Source organism: Achroia grisella, unplaced genomic scaffold (assembly GCF_030625045.1).
Source record: "Achroia grisella isolate CSIRO2021 unplaced genomic scaffold, CSIRO_AGI_Agris_v1 utg1419, whole genome shotgun sequence".
In the NCBI taxonomy this organism is placed as follows: Eukaryota; Metazoa; Arthropoda; class Insecta; order Lepidoptera; family Pyralidae; genus Achroia; species Achroia grisella.
This window is the reverse complement of record NW_026712630.1, coordinates 304,169-324,753: the sequence shown is the minus strand read 5'-3', so window position 1 is coordinate 324,753 and position 20,585 is coordinate 304,169. Positions and strand designations below refer to the sequence as shown.

Sequence of the window (20,585 nt, the reverse complement as noted above, 5' to 3'; positions counted from 1 at the left end):
CATTATTTTGATAGATCTCGTAGGGTTAAGCCAGCGTTTGCAATGTAAGCGCCAATTTACGACATCACATTAGAAATTTCTAAATTTATCAGTGTATCTCTGTAATATTATATATATAAACCTTCCTTTTGAATCACTCTATCTATTAAAACTGCTTCAAAATTCGTTGCGTAGTTTTAAAGATTTAAGCATACATAGGGACGGACAGACAGCGACAGCGACTTTGTTTTATACTATGTAGTGATGATAGTGATATTTATATATTACAGGAAAAAACTTCCATAATATTTACTGTTTCCAATATAAACACAACATACTTGTTATCATTATAAACATATTTGTTTATAACAACATTGTTTAAGAATAGTCTTACCATGTATATTTGTTTGTCACAATTTTCATTTGTCACCTCATTTTTGTGTATATTATTTATTGGCATTATGTTGAAATGTGTAATACAGTGGTCCTTGTATTTTTTATTGAAGGTAAGTTTTATATTTACTAGCTGCGCCCGCGGTTTTACCTGCATTAAATTTACTATATAGCCTAGTAACTCTCCTGGCAAACGTTGTTTTGCCATTGTTAGGGAAAATACTCTCTACTACCAAAATGTTAGGGAAAGTACTATGTCTATATATAGGGAAAAATATGTGGAAGCGTCTGTCACGTACCTGTATGGTTCTGCGGATTTCTTGGGCTTCAGGGTCTCGAAGGTATCTTCGCTAGCTTTCCAGTTTCACAGTAGATTTAACACAGTTCTCATTTATTTTAATTCACAACACAATGCGCGCGCGCGTCAAGGCCGCTGTACGGTCAGTTCAGTACTGGGTAAGGGAGGGGAAGGCAGAAACCGCGGGAACACAAACTAACGGACTCTAATATAATAATCTGTGCTTACGATGATACAGGGTAGATTTTGAACAGCCATATAGATTAATAACGGTATAAAAAATAGGGGTTGGTGACAGAAAGGTGAAAATTTAGGGTTGTATGTGTTTTTTAATGCCACATAATAAAAAATAAATTTTTTTTTTGTCGAAATAATGAAAAAATTTTTTAGGTTTGCCACCCTTAATACATAAGGGTATATAAATTAGTTATAAAACTTCTCATGCCTACTGAATATACATATAAAATTTCATCAAAATCGGTCAAGCCATCTTGGAGGAGTGACATGAATCTTTACAGTACCTTATATTTATCTATTTACTAGCTGCGCCCGCGGTTTCACCCGCGTTAAATATCAATAGAAAATATACACGAGCTATATTACTAGTAAAGTTTTATAAAAATGTGTAGTAGGTTTTGTGTGAAAGAGTAACAAACATCCATCTATACTCACAAACTTTCGCGTTTATAATATTAACTAGCTTTTGCCCGCAGCTCCTACGCGATCGCTCGCGTTAATTTATCCCCTAAGGGGTGGAATTTATCAAAATCCTTAGTTAGGGGATGCCTACGTCATAGTAGATTTATGCATATTTAAGTCTCAGCCCGATCGGTTTAAAATAGACAAAGTTTCATACAAACTTTCATCCCCTATTTTATCCACTTGGGGGTAGAATTAATCAAAACCCTTTCTTAGCGGATGCCTACGTCATAACATCTATCTGCATGCCAAACTTCAGCCCGATCCGTCCAGTGGTTTGGACTGTGCGTTAATAGATCACTATGTCAGTCACCTTTGAGTTATATACATATATTAAGATAAGATTATGAATTACAGTGTCAGTAATATGGTGTGTGGAATTAGACCAGATCGACTGCGGTGTCGATCATGAGCCTGGTGTAAGGTTGGGTGACGTGGAGTTAACTGAGTATCCGTGGTTAGGGATACTATACTATTCTAATTGTAAGTACCAAAATCAATCGAATATTTTTAAAGGACGATAATGAATTGGTACATCCGCCTGCGCTAACGGTTTACGCTGGCGGGGCACCAGTGAAGGATGATAGAATAGAATAGAATAGAATAGAAAATCATTTATTCAAATAAACTTACATTGAAGCACTTTTGAATAGTCATAACATTTTTTTTTTTTTTAATCTACCGCTCATTCGGAATGCTGTCTCATCACAAGAAGAACAAGCAAGAAACTTGTGTGTTGCTCTTTTAAATAATTTATTCTTACTTACAATTTAAGTTTAAGTGTGTGAATACAAACCACCGATTAGCACTAATTCAATTAAATACTCAAAAAGAAAAAAATATTGAATACATAACCAACTGGTTAAACAATTAATAAGAGGAAATCAGTCATAGTGATTAGAGCAGACCAGTCCCTACAAGCAGCACCCGTTCACGAGTATGACGGATGAGCCAGCCATCACTGCGCTCGACCATATTTTAGGGAGCCCAATGACCCGGCCCACCACGCCGCCACAAGTCTGGACATTTTAGTGAGCATGACTACTCAAAACACCAGACCACGTCATAGCTACTCACAATTGCCATCTGATGTTTATAGTATTCACATTTCACATAAGAATGCATGCGGCAATTAATACAAAACCCGCTACGCTTTCATATTTCTAAAATAATTGAATCAAGAAAGCAATGAGATAAACAAATTATAACGTTGTATGCTAATAAACTAATTATTTACTTGATATGTTGTCTTCTATGAATTCGTCTATCCTGTAATAGGCTTTCTTACATAAAAATTGTTTAATATAAGATTTAAATTGCCTCTCTGTCAGATTTAGTGCAGATTCTGGCAGTTTATTATAAAATCTTACGCAATTACCATAGAATGAATTACTGACTTTGTGCAGGCGGCATTTAGGTAAAATTAGCTTATTTTTATTGCGTAAGCTTCTATTTGTACAGTCTTTAAGTTTTCTAAAACTGTCTAAATTCTTCCGTGTATACATGATATTCTCATAAATGTATTGTGAAGTAACGGTGAGGATATTTGAATCTTTAAAACACTGACGTAATGACTCTCTTGAACCCATACCATAAATAGAACGTATGGCTCTCTTTTGTAAAATAAATATAGTATTTATATCGGCTGCTTTACCCCATAGTAGTATACCATATGACATAATGCTATGGAAATAACTAAAGTATACAAGTTTAGCCGTCGCCACGTCTGTTAATTGCCTAATTCTTCTAATTGCATATGCAGCTGAACTGAGTCTATTGGCCAATTTTGAAATATGGGGCCCCCATTGTAATTTCGAGTCCACTGTTATACCTAAAAAAACTGTATCAGTAACAAAATTTACTATTTCGTCATTAAGCAATAACTGTGTATTTATTGGTCTTACATTAGGAAGTGTAAATTTTATACACTTTGTTTTGCTGGAATTTAATAATAGGTTATTACATGTAAACCAATTTAATATAGCAGACATAGCACAATTTACATCGTCTAATTGATTAGTTTGACGTCCAATTTTAAACACTAACGAAGTATCATCGCGCGCACTATATCTGCAATTTTCTCTACCATAAAGGGAAGGTCATTTATGTAAATTAAAAGAGAAAGGGGCCTAAGATTGACCCTTGTGGAACGCCCATTCCAATATTAGCTCCCTTAGATTTTATACCGTCAATATCTACAGTTTGGACCCTATCCTCTAAATAAGTTCTCATTAATTTTAGATCATTATCTTTTATACCATAATGTTCGAGCTTGTACAAAAGTGTTTTATGATCCACGCAATCAAATGCCTTTGATAGGCCACAAAAAACTCCGAGTGCATCCTGTGACTTCTCCCATGATTGGAAAATATGTGTTATCAGCGCTACACCTGCGTCAGTGGTAGACTTGCCGGCGGTGAAACCATATTGTTGACTGTGAAGCAGTCGGTTATCCCTGAAGTGTTGTAACATTTGATTTAACATTATCTTTTCAAACACCTTACTTAGAACTGGCAAAATAGATATAGGTCTATAGTTCCCTGGCTCAAATTTATCTCCTGATTTAAATAGTGGGATTAATTTGCTAAATTTCATTAATTGTGGAAAAGTCCCATTATCAATACATTTATTAAAAATAGTAGCTAGATATGGAGCAACAATATCTATGAAAGAACTAACTACTTTTACAGACATGCCCCAAAGGTCTTCTGTATTTTTTAAATTTAGATGTTTGAATATTTTTATGATATGAACGGGGCTAACATGTGAAAATTTAAATCTTAAAGCACAACAACCGATATTAGACTCTAGTAATATTTTTGCTCGAGATGGAGATGAGTCCAGAGAAGATGTAATATTAATCGGAATATTAGCAAAAAAATCTTCAAAAACATTAACTACATCTTTTGTTGCTGTTATTAATTTATTATCATAATTTAATGCAAATTGATTATAGGCTAATTTAGATCTTCCGGTTTCTTTATTTATAATGCCCCAGATGGTTTTAATTTTGTCAGAAGACTGGTTAATTTGTTTATTAATATAATTAGATTTAGCCGTAATACAAACTTTTTTAAAAATTTTTGAATAATTTTTCACATAAGTGGTGAATTTGTCATCAAATCGATATTTTTTTTGATCGTATAAATCAAACAAAATATTTCTACTTTTAAGTATACCTACTGTTGCCCATTCCGTGAATTTAGATTTAACATAAACTTCTTTTTTCTTGAAAAATTGTTCATATTCTCCTGATAGAATAGTAATTAGCTTGGTGTAAAGATAATCAGGATTATTACTATATTGTAACAGCAAATCCAATTTATTTTTAATCGCGCTTTTGTATTTGTTAATATTGTAAACATTTATTTGTCTTTTTGATTTTTTATTATTGTTGACTTTATTGATCTGACTGTTAAACTTAACAACTTGACCACAGTGATCTGAAGGAAGTTTATTTATTATGAATTTTTCTGTATACTCACAGTTACAAAAAACATTGTCAAGACAAGTAGCAGACGTGGCAGTTACACGAGTGGGTTCATGAAAGACATGACTTAAATCAAATGACTGAAATAAACTAATAATTTTTGTACATGTGGGTGTATTACAAAGAATATCAACGTTAAAATCTCCACATACAATAATTTTTTTAAGACTATTAAATATTTTTTTTAAAATATCCTCCATCACCCCTTCAAAAACATTGTAATCACTATTAGGAGGCCTGTACACACATATAAGGATATAATTTTCTAGTTCTATACAAGATAATTCTATACAACACTCAATAGAAAGTCTAACAATGTCAGCACGTTCCTTTACTTTAATATTATTTCTTGCAATTATCATAGACCCGCCTCTGTTAACTGACTTTCTATTGAAGCAGCTGACAACGTTATAATTATTTAAATTGAACATCATATTGCTCTCTTTAAGCCAATGTTCTGTGAAACAGACAATATCAATATTATACTTTTCTAAAAATAATTGTATAATTAACTCGCTGCCGGGAAAACTTTGTATGTTCTGATGAACAATTATTAATTCTGATTGCTTTCCCTTTGTCTTTGTGAGCAGTTTAAATCTGCAGTCATAGTATTTATGTCACAAATATTAATAGAATTATTTGTTATGTCAGTATTTTTATGTTTAAGTTTACCATGTAAACTGTTCATGTAGTCAATATTATAAGCCACTAAAGTGGCTATTTTATTTTCCGATGATTTAGAGAGATACATTGTATCTTTTGTCAAATAAAAATCACTAATAAAACTATTAGTATCAAAAAATGTAAAAATGTCACTATGACGACATGTCAACATATGTAATAAGTTATTCAGGTAATGTACCTTACTGTTAATTTTTTTATGAAGATGTCTATTTGTGTAAGGAAAAGCGCACAATACAATCCTATACACATTTAATTGTAATAAATATTCAATTCCTTTAATTACATTCTGCCTATTTAATTGAATACTATTACCAAAAAATAACACAACTGTGGTCATATTGTTCATTTTTATAGATTTAATTTTATTTATTATTTGTGTAAATGATGCTTCTGGCATACAGTAGTTTAATAAATCACCCTTAAGATGATACTTCAAAATAGATCCAAAGTTACAGCCTATTCTGTCAGAGAACACCATTGTGCTACTCTTAGGGTTACAGTCACTGGCACAAACACCCTGAACTTCATTTTCCAGCACAGTTATAACTGAATTATTATTTGATATATTTGTGTGATTACATGTACAATGCTTAGTCAACGACTCAAAACGGTCAGCATTGTATTTACTGACATCAATCAGATCATCCATTGCTAAAATATGCTCCTGGATTTGTTTCTGAGAGATAATATACTTTGTATTTAAATCATGAAGTGAAGATTCTAAACTATTGATTTTTGAAGTTAGGTAGTCTGTATCAATGTCATATAACTTTTGGCTTTCCAATAACTTATTATTACACTTATTAATATAATCATGCAATTTTAAATTATTTAAAGTATTTCTTTTCAATAACTGACCCTTTTTACAACGCTTATTTAATATATTCCGAGTCCTAATAATAAACTTTTTTAGTTTTAAATATTTTTTTAATTTATTATGACTCAACATACAAATGTTATTGTTATAGTTGCCTAATTTAGGAGATGTATCACTAGTATGGTCAATCACAACAGGATGAGTGATGATAGGATGAACATGAGGTCAAGTCAGTTAGCCCATTGTGAAAATTTACCAGGAATTTATCACGATGAACATACGTTAATAAAGTCTCCAGTGCAGGATGATAGGATGAACATGAGGTCAGGTCAGTTAGCCCGTTGTGAAAATTTACCAGGAATTTATCACGATGAACATACGTTAATAAAGTCTCCAGTGCAGGATGATAGGATGAACATGAGGTCAGGTCAGTTAGCCCATTGTGAAAATTTACCAGGAATTTATCACGATGAACATACGTTAATAGTCTCCAGTGCAGGATGATAGGATGAACATGAGGTCAGGTCAGTTAGCCCATTGTGAAAATTTACCAGGAATTTATCACGATGAACATACGTTAATAAAGTCTCCAGTGCAGGATGATAGGATGAACATGAGGTCAGGTCACTTAATAGAATGACTACTACCTGAATGAATTACCCTAACATTATAAGGTTTCCAAGCAGTCAGGCTTTTTAACTCTGCCCAATAGTTTAAATATAGGTATATAATTGGAAGCTTTTAGTCGCAGGTTGTTTAACAAATTTGTTTAAAGAAAAACTAGTGTGATACGTAGATATTAGTTGCCCTCACATACGGCCAGAATTGCATCGAGTTTAATTAGTTCTTGCAGAAAGTTTTCATAGCAGCTCGAAATATGTTTATATCAATGTTTGGAGTTAGGGCATGCGTCAGTCCTTGACGACGCGGAGGCTCTTGTCCATTCAACCTTTGACCTGTAGCCAGACGGCAGAAAAACTCGCAGTTTCGTTCAATATATATTTCATCATCTGCTTCTTCCTTATCCCATTTATTTGGGGTCGGCCTAATATGTTTTTCGCTTCCATTCATCCCTGTTCGCAGTCATCGCGTTATTTACTTCCTTTCTTACCATATCATCTTTCACACAGTCCATCCATCTCTTTTTCGGTCTTCCTCTGCCCTTTTTTTTTTATACTACTATGGTGGCAAACAAGCATACGGCCCATCCCTTATAACCATCCACATTCATATGTAACACCTTTCTTAAATTCGTTCAATATATATTTATCAATGAATAAATAGCAGTTCTTATAATATTATAGTAATGAGGAGACCATTTTTATTATTGTCCTTAACTACTCGATAACGCAACTTTTTGTCATCGGCCTTTTTGCGGGAACCGACTGAACTGTCAAAACTGGCGGTGTTGCCACAAATGTTTATTTCATCATCAACAGACGGAGATGTCGGCGAGAGTAGAGCGGTGGCGACTGTCGCACTCATACAAGAAGAGTTCGTGGTAGCAGTAGCAGCTGATATTGGACCCATGCCTAAACGTAACTTTAGGTAATTGTAAATTTAATAATAATGACCCTGAACAATTAACAGCGCCATCTAGTCCCATAGTAAGCAGAGCTCGTGTTATGGCTACAGACAAGTGATACATATATACTTACATATATCTTTTTGATACATAATATACATAGAAAACGCCCAGCTCGATACAAACAATCATACTCATGAATACAAATGTTTGCACCGTGCGAGGAATCGAACCCGTGACTATTGGAAGTAAAGCGGTGTCCTAATCTGTAAGACCACTGAGGCCGTCCAGCTAGAACAAAAATTTTACAAATAATTAAAAAAAAAGTAACATGCAAGTATCGTGTTGTTTTTTTTTAATTATTGTCCAGAATGAAATTTTTAAAAATGTTATGTGAACCCAAACTGAAACAAGCAGCACTCGTTCACGAGCATAACACCCCCTCCGATCGATCTGTTAAATTCAAACGGGGATCGAAATTACGACGGCCTGAGCCGGGGTTCGAACCCCTAGCGGTGCCCTCAGACTAAAGTCTATGCGTTATTCTTAATAAACTATATTACTGTAAAGTTTCATCAAAATCCGTGAAGTAATATTTGCGTGAATCCATCCGTACTCAAAAAACTTTTTCGCGTTTAAAATATTACTAATGTAATTTTTTAGTAATAAGTATAGTATAAGTAAGGAGCCAACAGAATATCAGCGCTGCAGAGTTATCTGTAGCATTATGCTGAGTTGGCTGCCTTTTCACTTTTGCGGCACATAAAGTCACCTACATTTCTTTTATTCATTCGTGTTTTTTCTGTATCTCATGTATGTTATGTGTCTGTAATTGTGAATAAAGAATTTATCTATCTATCTAATGTAAGATAAAATGACTATCAACCCTCATTCTGTCAGGTAGACAGTTAATTTACTTACCATACCAGTTAAATAACAAAAAAAATTGACAGAGCAAATTCACGGGTTCTTCTCGGCGAGGACTGGTCTGCTGAGGGTCGGCGCATCAGAAATTACGTGCTGCATCCTGAATATGGTGAAACCTATAACACCATAGCACTGGTTCAACTGAAAGACCCCGTTAGAGAACGTTAGTATATTCTGTTTTTTTTTCGGACTACTCTAATGCTGTTGGCCGCAGCTGGCATTTACAGCTTCACCGGACGATAGGGGGCGAGTGCAGGAGACACTCCAAACCAAAGGAAGGACTTACAGAGCGGCTGAAGGCTAACTCCCGCCTGACGGATACGACTTTAGTCTGAGGGCACCGCTTGGGGTTCGAACCTCGGCTCAGGCTGTCGTAATTTCGATCCCCGTTTGAATTGGACTTGATTTTAATTGGAATTGGAATTTGATTTGAATTAGAATTGATTTTGATTGATCGGAAGAGCGATCGTTGGGGCACCAGCGTGGAGCGCCAAGCTATAAGTTTATATTCTACTAGCTGTACCCGTGACTTCGTCCGCGTGGAATTTAACTTTATTTTTCTAAAATAAAAGTAGCCTAAGTTACTCCTTAATTTATCAGCTACCTGCCAATAAAACTCCCGTCAAAATCGGTCCAGCCATTTCAGAGATTAGTCGGAACAAACAGACAGACAGACAAAAATTGTAAAAAATGTTATATGTAAAATGGTGTATGTACTGTATTTGTATACATATGCATGTAATAAAAAACGGTTATTTCAATATTATAAACAGGCAGTCCAATTTTAATTATATTTTTATTTAATAAATAAATAAATACACTATTTTAATTCTACAGGTAATATAAAACCACTCTGTGCTCCGCCCGATTTGCTGAGGAATCCTGAATTTTATGTAGTCAAGTTCAAAGATGGTATGTACATATGTACATAGTTACGTTTTTATATATCTGGCTACCCGCCCCGGCTTCGCACGGGTGTACATGTATTATACATATAAACCTTATTCTAGAATTACTCAATTTATTGCTAAAAATTAAATACTATCAAAGTCAGTTGCATAGTTTAAAAGATATAAGCGAATAGACAGCGGAAGCAACTTCATTTTATACTATGTAAAGAAATACATAATAATCATAGAACACCCAGAACAATACAAACATAGCACTCTTCCATAGTGCGGTTTTCTAGAAACTTTTTGCCTCGCACAACCACATTGTGGAATCACCTTCCAGCAATCGTGTTTCCGAACCTATACGAAACCTTCAAGATAAGAGCTTATTCCTTTTTAAAAGGCGTACGTACTTGCAATTCCCCTGGTGTTGCGGGTGCTCATGGGCGGCGGTAATCACTTACCATCAGGTGTTATAAAAAAAAACAGTTATACTCATGAACACAAGTGTCTGTATCGTGCAAGGAATCGAATCCACGACCATCAATTGTAAGGGGGTGTACTAAACCGCTAGACCACTGAGTTCGTCACTCGTTTTTGAAACAAGAAAACTAATATCAATCAACTTTGATCAAAGTTTATCCTTATTTTCTTCAGATTACAACCAGTTACAGAAAGAAGTACTGCCCGTGTCACACATACCAAGTAACATGTGTAGAGATTTCTACGTAACGGCAAATGTGAGTTTTGTAAAGATTTTTTAACTACGTCTAGGTAATGAGTAAAAATCGCGGGATCTTACTTTACGTTTTATTTTTATCGAGTTCCCGATATTTCGGCAGTGTTTCAATCGCCATGATCATGATTCATGCGTACATGATTTCCACGAAAATTACATTATATCATCATACATATATCATTTATATATATGTATATGTATGAATTATAAGTATATATTTATTGTTGCTCTCACAGAAAGAAAATAACAATATGACGACCTCGGTGCTCGATGGTCGCGGGTTCGATTCCTCGCACTAAAATTGTGACACGAGAATTTTATATATGATGTATTATTGCTATTCCACGTATATAAGAAGTGTCTGTCTGTATGTCCCACAGCTGTATGCTCGTAAGATGCGGCCACCGCACGTGGCGTGTGCGGTGTGTATGCAGACGACGCGGCCGTGCGTGTGGCAGGCCGGCACTGCACTTGTCAGTCGGGACGTGTGGGGACGGTGGCAACTGGTTAGTGTCGTATACCTTATTTATACTAATATTACAAACCTGAAGGGTTTGTTTATTTGAACACGCTAACCTCATGAACTACTGGTTCGAATTTTTTTTTTATGGATGATAATGGAATGGTGCACCCGCCTGCGCTAACGGTTTACGCTGGCGGGGCACCAGTGGAGGATGATAAGACGAGCATGAGGTCAGGTCAGTTAGCCCATCGTGACAAATTCACCAAGAATTTATCACGATGGTTTCCAGGGGGAACCGCGTGGAGATCAACCTGACATGGTGCATAGCTAGCAATAAGATTATAAGTCTACATTACTACCAATCCCCTTTCCCCCCTACTGGTTCGATTTGAATAATTCTTTTTGTGTTGGATAGGCCCTTTGTCAGGGAAGGCTTTAAGCTATATAACATTAAATATTGCAAAAGGTGGGGATATAAAACGCAGACGAAGTTGCGTGAGTCAGCTAGTTAATGTTATAAACGCGAAAGTTTGTGAGTATGTATGGATGTTTGTTACTTGAAACTTGACAGTAATATAGCTTATATATACATCAGAATAACATATAGGCTATAAATTTCACGCGAGACCGCGGGCACAGCTAGTAATACATATATAATAATAATAATAATAATCTCAGGACAATTCACACAGCGCCATCTAGACCCAAGTTAAGTCAGCTAAATCTTGTGTTATGGGCACTAGATAGCTGATACATATAAATATCGATATTTTTTTTTTATAAATACATACAGATTATACATAGAAAACACCCAGACCGATTCAAACAATCATACTCGTGAATATAAATGTTTGTGCCGTGCGAGGAATCGAACCCGCGACCATCGGTCGTAAAGCGGTGTGCTAGACCGCTAGACCACCGAGGTCGTCGGTATATATTAGTCATTATATCTTTACATAGTAAATAAGGAAGTCGTTTCTACTGTCTGTTTGCTCAGATCTTTTAACCTACTTATTTTAATGCAGTTTTTAGCTTTAGATAGAGTAATTCAAGAGGAAGATGAGCATGAGATCAGGTTAGTTAGCCCATCGTGACAAATTCACCAAGAATTTATCACGAAGGTTTCCATGGGAACCACGTTGAGGTCAACCTGACGTGAGCAATGCATCATTGCTAGCTATGATTGTAGGGACTGGTCTGCTCTAATCACTACGACTGATTTACTCTTATTAAGTTCTCAACCAGTTGGTTGTATATTTAATATTTTCTCTATTTGAGTATTTAATTGAATTAGTGCTAATTGGTAGTTTGTATTCACACAATACAATTTAAAAATGTAAAGTAACAATAAAATTATTTATAAGAGCAACACGCAAGTACCTTGCTCGTTCTTCTTGTGATGAGACAGCTTTCCGAATGAGCGGTAGATTAAAAAAATGTGATGACTATTCAAAAGTGCTTCAATGTAAGTTTATTCCAATAAATGATTTTCTATACTATTCTAATGAGGTCATCAGTCCACATTACTAACAATCTCATTCCCCTCACCATGGTACTGTTGTCAGCTGGGTCTGGGCGTCCGCGGACCTGGCTGCGGCGCCCCGTCCCGCTACCTGGACATGATGAGCTACTACCCCTGGATAGAGGCCAGCCTCAGCAAGTTCCAGAGAATTACCATCTCTAAAATATCCAAGCAGAAGTATGTCCTGCGCTGTGAGTATTTTTTTATGGATAGGACTAGCTGTTCCCGTGACATCCTTCGCGTGGAATTTAACTTTATTTTTCTAAAATAAAAGTAGCCTAAGTTACACCTTATTACATAAGCTACCTGCCAAAAAAAGTCCCGTCAAAAGTCATTTCAGAGATTAGCAGGAACAAACAGACAGACAGAGAAAAATTATGTATATATGTATAGATTATTTGCACCGTCAACAACTTATCTCTGCACAACTCATGGTTGCCTGGTACAAAATGCCATTAGGTGTTAAGTCCGCCATATGTACTTTTTATGTGGATTAAAGTTATTTAAATAAAAAGTCCCGTCAAAATCGGTCCAGCTATTTCAGAGATTAGCCGGAACAAATCTGTATTCATTAACTGTAATAATATATTCTCACTAACGGCGCTAGGATGAATTCCGAGGAGTTAAACCACTAGATCACCGAGGAAGTACATTAATTTTATGAAAATTGTGTAAATGATTTACTTGTAGTTATGAATTTATTTTATTGAATTAAACTTATCACACTAGTAGAATAAAAGGACAAAAAATAACAGAATAAAACGAGGACATTTTCTAATAGACAAAAATCGAGATTACTCCTTCCGAGGAATCTCAATACTAAAAAAATCATAGGTGATATAAGAACAGAGAACATAAATAGTTATACAGTGTAATTTTTAGTTGCAGATACAGGGTATTTAATTATGCTTACAAGAGATCCCAGCCCCGGCTTAAGGAAATATGTAAATAAGAATATGTGATTGTTGATATGTAAAAATTTGTAAAACATCTTGGTTAATGTAATAAAATTTATTATTATATTTTAAACTTAAGATAAATTCTCATCTCCCCTCTTAAGGAGAGGAGATGGCAACTTACCCCCGGCAGAAGCACAGTCGGCCGGGGTTCAGGGCCCCAGGGAGAGAAACCGGCGTACAACGTGCAGAATCTAAGAGCACCGCTTTCTGCATCTTTCCCGGGAGTGAGCCGCCCCGGAATCCCAACCGTCTGAGATGTTGTTCCAGACTGGTTGGGATAAGACCGTTCACTGACATAACGATTGGAATGATTTCGGTGGACATCACCCCCCACATTTCGGTCACCTCGTGAGCCAGGTCGAGATATTTTCTCTTTTTCTCGGTTTCGGCTTTCACGAGGTTCTCGTCATGCGGTATGGTGATGTCCACCAAAAACACCCTCGAGAGTGCCCGATCCATTACCACGATATCAGGTTTGTTCGCAAGAACGGTCCTGTCCGTGATGATGGATCGGTTCCAGTAGAGCCTGACGCTGTCGCTTTCGAGGACCGGATGGGGCTCGTACTTATAGTACGGCAACCTATAATTCGCGAGGCCGTACTTCAGAGCTAGCTCTTGATAGAGTATTTTGGCTACCTGGTTGTGTCTGTGCAAGTACTCAGTGTTGGCATGAGCTGAACAACCCGAAAGCACATGTCTGAGTGACTCACGAGGAAAAATATAATACAAATGTGTATCTGGATATATTCTAGCTAACGGTGGTTCGAACATTCAGCGTTTCGGTGACTGCGATCCTGAGGAGACCCAGAACTTGGCGTATCGGGAATCAATCGTGCTACGAACCGACAACACCCAGTACCAGTTCCTCACATACAACGTGAGTTACTGCTAAATATTTCTACTATATCTTATATATAAAATTCTCGTGTCACAGTTTTCGTTCCCATACTCCTCCGAAACGGCTTGACCGATTCTCATGAAATTTTGTGAGCGTATTGAGTAGGTCTGAGAATCGGCCAACATCTATTTATCATCCCCCTAAATGTTAGGGGTAGTCCACCCCTAATTTTTTTTTTTATTTTAAGGCAAAACAACGTTTACCGGGACAGCTAGTTTACACATATAATTTTAATATAATAATATAATTATTAAATAATCATTATATTTTTTTATACGACGTAGGTGGCAAACAAGCATGCGGCCCATCTGATGGTAAACGGTTACCGTAGCCTATGGATGCCTGAGACACCAGGATTATCACTTGCGCGTTGCCGACCCTTAAGAAACCTTTATATATCCTTCTTAAATTCAGCACGTGTCATGCGATATAAATTAATATCGCTATTAAAAATAGGGGTTGATGATAGTAGGGTGAAAATTTAGGGTTGCATGTAGTTAATGCCGAATCAGATAAAAAAAAAATATGAAACAAAAAATTAGGTGTGGGTACTTGGTTTATTACACTCATCATTGAGGGATACAAAAATTGATGTTTGCCAACTCTCAGACCTATCCTATATGCACATTAAATTTCATAAAAATCGGTAAAGCCGTTTCGGAGAAGTTTGGTAACAAACATCGCGATGTTAAGGAGGAGAGAAGAGAACCACACCAAGGACCATATGTTAATTTATCCCCTGTTCAACAGATGACCATATATGAGCATATGGAGTACACCTGCCTGACCCTGGAGCTGGTGAACGCATCAGCTACCTCAGAGATGCGTGTGAAGCATTATTGTCCGCGGTACGGATATGGTCCTGCCTGCCACACTTATAAAGGCAAGTTTTGTGTTTTTTTTACTAATTATAGTAGGATATGGTCCTGTCTGCCACACTTATAAAGGCAAGTTTTGTGTTTTTTACTAATTATAGTAGGATATGGTCCTGCCTGCCACACTTACATATAAAGGCAAGTTTTGTGTTTTTTTACTAATTATAGTAGGATATAGTCCTGCCTGCCACACTTATAAAGGCAAGTTTTGTGTTTTTTTACTAATTATAGTAGGATATGGTCCTGCCTGCCACACTTATAAAGGCAAGTTTTGTGTTTTTTTTACTAATTATAGTAGGATATGGTCCTGCCTGCCACACTTATAAAGGCAAGTTTTGTGTTTTTTTTACTAATTATAGTAGGATATAGTCCTGCCTGCCACACTTATAAAGGCAAGTTTTGTGTTTTTTTACTAATTATAGTAGGATATAGTCCTGCCTGCCACACTTATAAAGGCAAGTTTTGTGTTTTTTTACTAATTATAGTAGGATATAGTCCTGCCTGCCACACTTATAAAGGCAAGTTTTGTGTTTTTTTACTAATTATAGTAGGATATAGTCCTGCCTGCCACACTTATAAAGGCAAGTTTTGTGTTTTTTTACTAATTATAGTAGGATATAGTCCTGCCTGCCACACTTATAAAGGCAAGTTTTGTGTTTTTTTACTAATTATAGTAGGATATGGTGCTGCCTGCCACACTTATGAAGGCAAGTTTTGTGTTTTTTTATGGCAATTTTTGTCTTTTTTTACTAATTATAGTATAGGGGCCAAACAAGCTTAAGGCTCACCTGATGGTAAGTGATTACCGCTGCCCATGGGAATTGCCGGTACTTTAAGGACTTTATGGAAGAGGGGAAAGAATTAGGAAAGGGATAGGAGAACGAGAGCGTCTAGAACCACCACGCGAGACGTCATGTGTTATGAACTAACCGTATGGTGCATCAACTAGCTATATATATATATTTATTTTGTGTTTATATATATATATTTGTATGATATTGGAATGGTGCACCCGCCTGCGCTAACGGTTTACGCTGGCGGGGCATCAGTGGACGGTGATAAGATGAACATGAAGTCAGGACAGTTAGCACATCATGAGAGATTCACCAGGAATTTATCACGATGGTTTCCAGGGGGAACCGCGTGGAGGTCAACCTAATATGGTACATTGCTAGTAATGGGGTCATTAGTCCACATTACTAACAATCCCTCCCCCCACTAGCTATATATTCTTGGCACGTTTTTTTATATTCACCTTAATTATCAACAATAATCATCATCACACAAATTGTCGCGGAGTTTCCAAAAATGGGACAATTCTGCGTGCCAGAGTTCATTTTGGGGACATCGGGACTCGTAATTATAAAAAGGGACAGTTCCGTTTGAAATGGGACGTCTGGTCACGTTATACATATATGACGACCTCGGTGGTCTAGCGGTCTAGCACACCGCTTTACGTCCGATGGCCGCGGGTTCGATTCCTCGCACGGCACAAACATTTGTGTTCATGAGTATGATTGTTTGTATAGTTCTGGGTATTTTCTATGTATAATATGTATGTATTTACGAAAAAAAAAAATCTATGTATTTGTATCAGTTGTACCCATAACACAAGGTTTAGGTAGATTAACTTGGGTCTAGATGGCGCTGTGTGAATTGTCCTGAGATTATTATTATATATACACGCGCACACCTCCAGCAATCTCTTTCCCTCTAAAGGTGGGAAAATGTAAATCTTGTCTCTTTCTAGGTTCTACCTTCGATATATCGGTATATTTAATATTTTCTGATCGCTGCTTCTTCGAAATGTTCGCGTGGGGCTTCCAGAAGAACATGACCTTGTTAGACATCCAGGAGTGGAAATGGGAGGAGGGGACCTACTACGAGGACTTCTCCATGACCAGAGCTGAGTACAGGGGGCCGTCGCACATGACCGAGTTCGGATACGAACCGCTGGATGAGAAGATGTGGGTGCCCGAGTATGACATCTGGACCACAACCGAGTATGATAACACTACTAGACCTACTACCACTCCACCGGCGGGAAAAGAAGGTCTTTATTTATTTATTACTCTATATTCTCTATACTCTATATTAAATAGAATATACATACTACTAGCTATGCCCGCGACTTCGTCCGCGTGGAATAGTGAATAAAGGTAAAAGTTTGACTAATTTTACATGTCATATTTATTTATATTATATTTAAATAATAGCCTAGTAAATAATTTTCAAACATCTAGCTTTAAACATTACGATACTACCATACAACCTTTCATATCCTTTAGAGAAAATCCCTCATGGAGACCCGCCGGCCCCGGGGAAGCCCGCGGGTACTGTGAGACTCCTACTCACTAAAAACTCCAAGATGTCCCTCATCCAACGCCATGTGCCGGAGTCGCGGGATCAAATTATAGTCGACCGCAACTCCGACGGCGGTGGCCCACTCTACAGCGGGCCCCATTTTTGCGGGAACCTTTCATATCCTCTTTCAACCCATTACAACCCCTTTCTTTGCATTAAAACCTAACCTGTGTCCTCTCCCAGGGTCTAGACTATCTGTATATCAAATGTCATGTATAACAGTTCAGTAGTTATAAAATATACAATAAATATAAAACCCCATGCTTTTGCCTCGAGAGAAAACCTCTGCAAACCTCTCTCTCTTCTATTTCTAATGAACTCCCCATTAGAAATAGAAATAGAAATAATCTTTATTCAAATAAACTCATTACAAGCACTTTTGAATAGTCATATTTTGATTCTACCACTCATTCGGAATGCAGATTCATCACAAGAATAATGAGCAAGAAACTTGTGTGTTGCTCTTTTTAATAGATGTTTATCATTCTACAATTTAATGGGAGAAAGCTCCTCTGATACCGCACGAGACCACTTAAGGTCTCGTACAGTGAGGTTTTAGAGTTTTTGGGGTTTTTCAAGAAGGGTATATAAAGGCTTCTTATGGGTCGTCAACGCGCACTTAAAACCCCTGGTGTCTCAGGCGTCCATAGGCTACGGTAACCCTTTACCATCAGATGGGCCGTATGCTTGTTTCCAACCATAGTAGTGTAAAAAAGTGTCTCACACGAGTCTTGCGGATGTAGAGTTTCAAGTTCAAATCTTCAAACGGTTTTCACGCACTAAAATTATATAAATATTATGTATATATTGTGTAAATTCATTTCCAGAAATAGGCACAGAATCTGCAGGCCGGATAGAAGGGAAGGCCGGAACCACCTCGATACCTTTCAACGATACCTCAGACACGGATTCCGAGTTCATCTTCGGTATACGGTGGTGAAAGGTGATGAGACGTCGTGCAGTGATGAATTCCATCATCGACATTCATCATAAAATCATATCTGTTGCGATATGAATGGTCATGCTATGGAAATGGAATGGAAAAAAAGTGCTACATATAATACATAAATATATATTTTTTTGTAAATACATACAAAAAATATATAGAAAACACCCAGACCGATACAATCATACTCATGAATACAAATGAGTGTGCCGTGCGAGGAATCGAACCCGCGACCATTGCTAGTAAAGCGATGTGCTAGACCGCTAAACCACAGAGGTCGTCAACTTCAACCCCTATTATTAAAGATGTTCTATAGTTATATATATGTTATATATATTGTTACAATTTCACGACTATTCTGACTGAATAAGGAATTATGTAAAAAAAACTCAATTTCAAGAAACAAACAATGTTTGTTTGTTCCTTTGTAACGCTTTATTGTACAGTAAATACATTTAAATTAACTAAAGATACAACGATCTTAAAAAATAAGTTGTACAATAGCGGACTTATCCCAAATGAGGGATTTCTTCCAGTCAACCTTTGAATGACTGAAAAATTGTGGAGTGGTGGAAAAATATATGTATATATACATATACATGACAATAACAACAAAGGAAAAAAAGCAAACTTATATATATATATATATAACATCTAGAATATTAAATAAATATTTAAGTATAATATATAAATATATCTACATATAAATAAAATAATAATAATAATAATGAAATAAAAAATATATAAATAGTAACAGCAGAAATTTATAAAAAACTATATATATGTGTACATGCAAATAATAAACCTCTTTTGTAAATAAAATCTTTTATTACACATTAAAATATAATATATAAACATTTATAATGTTCTTTACAATTTAAAAATAATATTGGAGTAAAAACTCTGTAAAAATATTAATACAATAAACTTGAGTTTTGTATAAAACAGTAAAATATCCTACATGAATGATTGTTTACTTTTGTACAATGTCACTGTTATACAGTTTTAAATAAATAAATAGTCATGGATGGTCTGTATCCCCAGTCTAGGTACCCCTAGTCGCCCCCCGATCGATCCCCCGTGCAATTCAAACGGGGATCGAAATTACGACGCCCGGGCGCTCCACACTCAACGATCGCTCCTCCGATCAATCCCCCATCCATTTCAAATGGGGATCGAAGTTACGACGGCCTGAGCCGAGGTTCGAACCCCTAGTGGTGTCCTCGGATTAAAGTCGTATCCGTCAGGCGGGAGTTGGCCTTCAGCCGCTCCATAAGTCCTTCCATTGGTTTGGAGTACCATGTACTCCCCCTATCGTCCGGTGAAGCTGTAAAGGCCAGCTGCGGCAAACAGCATTAGAGTAGTCCGAAAAAAAAATAGTCTATATAATGGTACCAATAGCATTATATAGACTATTTTTTTTCTCTCAATAATAACACAAAACAATTCATACAGCGCCGTCTAGATGGAAGTGGCAATTATGAGGTATATAATTTTTCCCATTGACATGAATAATGTAATAACATTAAAGAAACTTATTATAAATTTTCTAATGACATATTGTAAGGGGTGAAAACTGTGATCGGTACAGGCTATGCTGTAAATAATATAATTGACGTAGTGGAGTAACCTGAAACAGTCATGCTCGCTATAAAGTTCAAACTTGTGGCCGCGTGGTGGGCCGGGTCGATGTGACTCAAATATGGTTGAGTACAATGATGGCTGGCTCATACGTCATATTCGTGAACGGATGCTGCTTGTGGGGAATGGTCTGTACAGGTTGTGAACACTGATTAAATTTTTTGTTCTTTGCGATAGCATATGCTGGTGGTCACTCTATTCTCCCAAATTTCAATTTTAATGACTGTATATTATTATAAACATGTTCCACTATAATTTGAATTGATGAATTGATGAAATACAGTTTGAGCTGAGTTTCTTGTCAGTTCTTCACATCTCGATATCATTCCGAACTGACGGTCGATTTGACATATCATAAGAGTCTGTAATAGACCTACATGAATAAAGATATTTTGAATTTGAATTTGAAAGTGGATTAGTTTCCCACTATCGTCTGTTTTTTAATCGGGGAGACTAAAAGTGTAAATGTCAAATTT

At 36.4% G+C, this 20,585-nt stretch overlaps 1 protein-coding gene across 1 annotated transcript; it reads left to right on the top strand.

The window, feature by feature from the left end:
• Positions 1 to 400: 400 nt before the first annotated feature.
• LOC131855457 (uncharacterized) lies at positions 401 to 18,753 on the top strand. Its single transcript, XM_059206736.1, has 12 exons — positions 401 to 485; positions 1,727 to 1,852; positions 7,800 to 7,908; positions 8,839 to 8,975; positions 9,650 to 9,724; positions 10,360 to 10,442; positions 10,822 to 10,947; positions 12,470 to 12,617; positions 14,138 to 14,262; positions 15,034 to 15,166; positions 16,909 to 17,211; positions 18,350 to 18,753. The coding sequence occupies exons 1-12, from the start codon at positions 449 to 451 to the stop codon at positions 18,460 to 18,462; spliced, it is 1,515 nt and encodes a 504-aa protein (XP_059062719.1). The 5' UTR covers positions 401 to 448; the 3' UTR covers positions 18,463 to 18,753.
• Positions 18,754 to 20,585: the final 1,832 nt, after the last annotated feature.

Bases quoted from the DNA above. Each gene is read 5' to 3' on its own strand.
- LOC131855457 (XM_059206736.1), top strand. From the start codon at position 449: ATGTGTAATACAGTGGTCCTTGTATTTTTTATTGAAG. The intron at 9,725-10,359 runs GTATGTACATAT...TATTTTCTTCAG, and splicing joins TGTAGTCAAGTTCAAAGATG to ATTACAACCAGTTACAGAAA. The intron at 10,948-12,469 runs GTTAGTGTCGTA...TACTGTTGTCAG, and splicing joins TGTGGGGACGGTGGCAACTG to CTGGGTCTGGGCGTCCGCGG.